Raw genomic sequence first — 7,127 nt, forward strand, 5'->3', positions numbered from 1 at the left:
AAAGTGAGTAAACGAAAATGAATGGATGGATAGATTGATAGTTTTACGTCATTTTTAACTTAGGGAGCAAGAAGATTATTTGCAGTCATCTGTGTTATATTTCTTTTCATGAACTTAAATGATTTGTAAAGCACATAAAATGGACCAAAGAACATTTTTAGATTTTCATATTATTCAAACAAATAATTTTGCACAGTTCTCCACATACGAGCCCATCATTCTAGGATGTGCGCAGTTTCTCATAGTGTTTTGGTGCCCACATTAGTCTGAAGACCTGTATGTCTCGTCCATTTCCAAGGTTGTTGTCCCAGCAGTACTCTGGAGAAAGAATCCTGCTTGGTTTGTGTAGCCAAAAGTATTTGTTTAGATGACTCTCATCATGCCACAGAGCCTCCACATTATTTAGTTTGTCCTCCATGATGTCTTTGTAGCAGGAGTCAGTCAAGGACTTTACGTTCTCCCAGGTGCCTCCAAAGACGGCAGCATGATAGTAAAAATCTCCTGTTTCCATGTACGCCTTGGACTTTGGGTTGCGATCGTAGGTAAACATCCTCTTTGGAAGGTGATAGTAATAAGCATGAAGCAGAGCGACAGAATCTCCAAGAGCCTCGGGACCAAACCTTCCAGTAAAAACCTGATCAACATCAAAACAGAAAACGTGCGTGTAATGGTGGCGAATATCTGACTCTATAGCATCTGATATTATCTTCATTCGCATCATAGAGATGTCCTGCCACCTGCTGTATTTTTCCACTTCGATTACTTTCAGGTGTCGTCGTGGGCCGAGCTCGATGTTTGGCACGTTCTCAGGCCTGTCTGTAAACACGTAGTACGACACAGGTAGACCCAACATGAAGTAATGCTCTGATGACTTCAGGAAGGTCTCAAGGTAGGCTTCCAAATACCTTTAAGACAAGAGAAAGTTAAGGCTTTATCATCTCATTATAACTGACCAAATCTGTGACCATGGGAAACCAGGATGTGTTCAGAAGTCATAGAATTCATGTGAAAACAAACCTGCCTACAGCGAACACAGTCAAAACAACAGAGGAGCCTTTCATTTTGTGCATCTGGTCATAATGATGAGGGTTAAACATGCCTTCCCAAATGATGGGAGCTCTCCAAGAAGTGCACGTTTGCACGTCATGACGAGACCTGAAACAAGGGAATCAGAATCAGAATCAGAATCAGAATGCCTTTATTGTCATTATACGCAGTACAATGAAATTAAGAGCCACTCCTTTTTCCAGTGCAAAAACACGCCTTAAGAAAACACACATTAAACACACACTAAAAATATAAAAAATGTAACGCAATATAGATATAATAATGAAAGTAAAAAATACAAGTATTACACAATTGTATTGCACATTATGGATATTAGTGAGGTAGTTAAGGTGACTGAGGGTATGAAATGTCAGTAGTATTGCACAATAGAAGTCCAGGTGTTTGGGAGGTTATATTTTTAAATCAGTGCATGTGTGAGTTCAGTGTGGTGATGGCTTTCGGGAAAAAACTGTTCTTGAATCGGTTTGTTCTTGTTCTGATGCACCTGTAGCGTTTCCCTGAAGGTAACAAGTCAAACAGTTCAAAAACCCGGGTGTGAACAGTCCATGATTATGTTTTCTGCTCTGTTGAGGCAGCGTGATGTGTAAATGTCCATCAGGGAGGGGAGAGGGCAGCCAATTATCTTTTGTGCTGTCTTGACTACTCTCTGAAGCCTCTCCCTGTCAGCCAGGGTGCAGCTGCCGTACCATACTGAGATACAGTATGTCAGCAGGCTCTCGATGGACGAGTGGTAGAAGGTCAGCAGCAGTTTTGTGTTCAAGTTGTGCTTCTTAAGGACTCTTAAGAAGTGTAGTCTCTGCTGAGCCTTCTTGATGACCGCTGTGGTGTTCTCTTTCCAGTTTAGGTCATCAGAGATATGGACACCAAGAAATCTGAAAGTGTGAACCCTCTCCACGCACTCGCCGTTGATGTAAAGGGGGGCTAGGTTGGTGCTGTGCTTCCTGAAATCAATAATCACCTCCTTGGTTTTTTTGATATTCAGAGCCAGATTTTTCTCTGAGCACCAGGTTGCTAGCTCCAGGACCTCCTGTCTGTAAAATGTCTCATCTCCCTTAGAGATTAGTCTGACCACTGTGGTGTCATCAGCGAACTTGACGATGAGGTTGTTGTTGTGGGCCGGGCTGCAGTCATGGGTGTAGAGACAGTACAGCAGGGGGCTCAGCACACAGCCCTGTGGGGAGCCAGTGCTCAGCGTACGAGTGGAGGAGAGGTGGGGACCAAGTCTTGCAGATTGGGGCCGATTGGTTAGGAAGTCTTTTATCCAGGCACATGTGAGTGGGGGGAGGCCGAGATTGTCCAATGTATTTATAAGAATGTCCGGAATGATTGTGTTAAAGGCCGAGCTGTAATCCACAAAGAGCATTCGAACGTAGCTGTGCTGTTGTTTCAGGTGAAGCTCATTTAAAGAGTAAATATGTGTTTTGGGCAAAACAAAACTAGAAACTTCACCTTTAAACTGCAGAAACATAAACAGTAAATTACAAATAGAGATGTGATTAGACCTGGGCCTGCGTCAGGCCTGGCCCGGGCCAAAATAATGTGCTGATTGGACAGGTCAGGTTGTTGTCGGGCTTTTGAATGCATCAGCATTCGCGTGCGACTGACAACCCAATTTGGATCATCAGATGCGTGCGTCAGCCGACCGTTAACTATAATAACTAGAATATTATAATATTATAATAACTACAATATTATAATAACTACTATTATATAATAACTACAATATTCCGCTGACTTGTTAATAAACAAGAAATCTTATATCTTCCTTTCTTTGAACTATATTTTTAAATCATGTCAAAGTGATTTGCTTACAAACGCAGTAAAAGCTTAATTAAAATTTTTTTTTTCTTTTTTTCATTTTCGGGCCTGTAATCACAGTTGGTCAGTTTCGAGTCGAGCTCGAAAAAAATGATATGGGTTTGGGCCGGGTCGGATTTTTTAGGCTCGAATGCAAGTCCCCAATTACAAACCAACTTTATTCAGTGAAAATTATCCTTCTAACCTAAGACCAAGAAAATTATCTGTTGACACCCATAATTGAACAAGAGTTTAAACTATTGATGAAAACAAGAACAATGCAAAAACATTTATAAACTTGAACTTAACTTAAATACATAATAATTTGTTTAGCGTTAATCATTAATCTTGACTCAAACATAGCAGCTACTCCGCCTAGATCGGTTATTGTAGGAACATGAACATTTAAATAATTAGGTGGAGTGGATTCATTTATACTAACAAAATCCTCCTGTTGTAGCCAGGTTTGTCAGACAGAATAAATCAATATGATGATCAATTATCAGATCATTAACTAATAGAGACTTAGAGGAAAGAAATCTGACCTTCAATTATCCATACTTAATGATTTTATTATTTTGTTCTGGTAAAGTAACAGCGTTTACATTAATAGGCTTTTTATGATTAAATTTTTTAGAGCTGATTTTTGTTTTATTCTTTTGGTTTTAGAAGAGCGGCTCCCCCCCAAAGTAGGATTACTATAATAATCATATTATACTATAATAATAATGTCCCATTCATATTTGAACAGGACATTATTTGTCCACAAAAAGAGACATTTTTAAGTTTTAAGGACTAAATATTGAGATAGAGAAAAGTCAGTCATGTTGCAAAACCATGCTTATCGTTTATTAAACTGAGGGAAGAGACAAAGAATATGTGCACAAATTTACTAAACAGGGTGGGAGAATGTGTTATATTTTTATCTGTCAGTCAAATTAAAAACTGTTCAGTTGCAGTCAGTAGCTAATTATTTGATCTCTATCTAAAAGTTGCAATGCAAGCAAAATACATCACTATATGTATTACATTGGATTTTATTATTTTACATCATTAACTCTGAGACTGCTCCCCTCAGACCACTGGGTCAAAATAAATATAAATATAGCATTGAATATTGTAAGTTTCAGACTACAGGAAGACAACCTTAGTAAAAAGATTTATCACCACATATTGAGTTTTATTGTCTTACTGAAGATCAAGAGTGACATCAGCTAAATTATCCAGGATCAACATCTTCGCACTCTCCAAAGGACATTTGTCCATCGGCAATAGTTTTGTGGGAAACCTGTGTTAAAACAAAAACACACAAAAACAGTTTCATATAATATAGAATATGTTAACAATTATATCTTAATAAAGACTGTTGATACTGTGTTATATAGAAACTGTGGACCAGGAAGTGGGAAAGATTAGTGAGGGTGCAGTCCGGAAAGCTCTGAAAAGAATGAAGAAGGGGAAGGCAGTAAGACCTGATGACATACCAGTGGAGGTTTGGAAATGTCTTGGAGAGATGGCAGTGAGGTTTTTGACTCAAATATTCAATGGCATATATGAGGGTGAGAAAATGCCTGAGAAATGGAGAAGAAGTGTGCTGGTGTCCATTTTTAAGAACAAAGGTTAATTCCCCTGTAGTTGTAGCAACTACAGGGGAATTAAGTTGATGAGTCACATAATGAAGATCTGGGAGAGAGTTATGGAAGAAAGACTTTGACGAGAGGGGACTATATGTGAGCAGCAGTATGGTTTCATGCCAAGAAAGAGCACCACAGATGCCATCTTTGCTTTGAGAATGCTGATGGAGAAGTACAGAGAGGGTCAGAAAGAACTCCATTGTGTCTTTGTAGATTTAGAAAAAGCATATGACAGAGTGCCAGGAGAGGAGGTGTGGTATTGCATGAGGAAATCTGGAGTGGCAGAAAAGTATGTTAGACTGGTACAGGACATGTATGAGGACAGCAGGACAGTGGTGAGATGTGCTGCAAGAATGAATGACAGATAGCTTCTAGGTGGAGGTGGGATTGCATCAAGGATCGGCTCGGAGCCCCTTCTTGTTTGCTCTGGTGATGGACCAACTAACTGATGAGGTCAGACAAGAGTCCTCGTGGACTATGATGTTTGCAGATGACATTGTGATCTATGTTGTGAACAGGGAGCAGGTGGAAGAGAACTTGGGAGAGGTGGAGGTATGCACTTGAAAGAAGAGGAATGAAAGTCAGCCGTAGTAAGACAGAGTACATGTGTGTGAATGAGAGGGAGACCGGTGGAACAGTGAGGCTACAAGGAGCAGAGGTCACAAAGGTGCAGGACTTCAAAGTACACTGTCCAAGAAAATGGAGACCGTGGTAAAGAAGTGAAAAAGAGAGTCCAGGCAAGATGGAGTGGATGGAGAAAAGTTTCAGGAGTGATTTGAGACAAAAAGGTGTCAGCAAAGGTCAAAGGAAAAGTTTACAAGACAGTGGTGAGACCAGCTATATTGTATGGTCTAGAGACAGTGGCATTGACAAAAAGACAGGAGAAAGAACTGGAAGTGGCAGAAATGAAGATGCTAAGGTTCTCCTTAGGAGTGACAAGGCTGGATAAGATTAGGAATGAGATCATCAGAGGTACAGCCCATGTTGAACAACTGTGAGATAAAAATTAGAGAGGCCAGACTGACATGGTTTGGACATGTCAAGAGGAGGGACCATGGGTATATTGGTAGAAGGATGTTAGAAATGCAGCTGCCAGGAAAAAGACAAAGAGGAAGGCCAAAGAGGAGATATATGGATGCAGTTAGAGAGGACATGAAGGTAGTTGGATTGAGGACAGAGGATGCAGAGGACAGAGTGAGGTGGAAGAGGATGACTCGCTGTGGCAACCCCTGAAGAAGGAAAAGTCGAAAGAAGAAGAAGAAGAAGAAAAAATAAGATACTGTGTTACATAGCATCACTGATATGCGGGATCAATAAAGTTCTATCTTTTCTTATTAAAACAGTTTATTTCTGTTTATTACTGTTGTAATAAACTTCATTAAACTGTCATCTGAGCCTGTATTTATATCTGTTTCTTCAAATGCAGACTTGTCTTTGCACTGACCACACAGCTGTGAAGCAAATCAGGAAGGCCACAATCAGAATGCAAAGCAAACACTTCTTAATGTTCCTCGGCACCTGTACGCAGCTGCAGGTGGAAAAAAGCAAGTTTAAACACAGATACTGAGACGTCATTAGAAACAAACAGCTGTGGACAAGAACATCCCTTCTCTGGTGACTGATTGATGTTTGTAGAGCAGTAAAAGTTGTTGGTGTAGGAAAAGGAGTACTCCGGTTTTGTTTTATTTTTTTCCTGCTTTCGGCAGCTCTCTTCTTCAGTGGTTGCCACAGCGAACAAAATCACACAAAGACTTGGCAACTGTTTCTATTCGGGATGCTCTTCCTGACACAGCCACAGACCACCGAGCTACCAAAGCCCTCTGTGGAGCAGAGAGCTGCCATCTAGGGCACCCGGGGGAGAAGATGGTGGGGGGTTAAGGGCCTTGCTCATGGGCCCAAAGTGGGGCAAATGAGGGTGGAGAGAGGTGTGGGTGTTTCACCTTTCCCACCCACACTTTGATGTTGTCTGTACAGTGAATCAAAATGGTGACCTTCATTCCGACCACAGGCCCACCTTCTCTAACCTCTGCGCCACCACTCCCCGATGAAAAAGAAAAAAAGCTTTAACGTTCATCTTGTGATAAAAAGGGCCTGAATTTTAACGGTTTTCAACAAAGCTTGGAAATGACACCTCTTAGCCATGTCTGCATTAGCTAATGTCAATTAAGTGTAGCAGCCATCTTGAATGGTTATCTGATCAAGATACTCAAAGCTCTTTACACTATAATCTGTTCCCTAATGTGCCCATTCATACATAACTACTAGATCTATACAAAGAATAATCAGTGCTGTATCACATTCATACACTGATGGGACACACATCGGAGGCAATGAGGGGTTCAGTATTGCCCAGGGACACTTCAACATGTGACTGCTGGTGGAATCGAACCCCCAACTCTTGCATTGGAGGATGACTGCTCTAACCACTCTGCCACAGCCACTCCACAATTAGGTTAAAAATGTACATCATGTGTAATCAATCAAGTAATCACATGATATACAGCATGTGATTACTTTCAGATAGTTGTATTAAAATCTGTCCAGTGGTTTATGAAATGTTCTACTAACAGTGCAGACAAACAATTATGTGCACATCTGCAACAAAGTCAGTCTTACAAACAACATTTT

The 7,127-nt window shown here is 40.6% G+C and overlaps 1 protein-coding gene across 1 annotated transcript; it reads right to left on the minus strand.

Annotated features, from left to right (window-relative positions):
- Positions 1-220: 220 nt before the first annotated feature.
- On the minus strand, positions 221-4,146 carry LOC119412396 (N-acetyllactosaminide alpha-1,3-galactosyltransferase-like). The gene is made up of 3 exons (XM_037679395.1): positions 4,058-4,146; positions 1,018-1,155; positions 221-905 (listed from the first exon to the last, which is right to left on the minus strand). Exons 1-3 carry the CDS (start codon positions 4,129-4,131, stop codon positions 221-223), a joined length of 897 nt encoding a protein of 298 aa, XP_037535323.1. The 5' UTR covers positions 4,132-4,146.
- Between the last annotated feature and the right edge of the window lie 2,981 nt (positions 4,147-7,127).

This window comes from Nematolebias whitei, chromosome 7 (genome assembly GCF_014905685.2).
Source record: "Nematolebias whitei isolate Nwh7 chromosome 7, NemWhi1, whole genome shotgun sequence".
NCBI classification, from domain to species: Eukaryota; Metazoa; Chordata; class Actinopteri; order Cyprinodontiformes; family Rivulidae; genus Nematolebias; species Nematolebias whitei.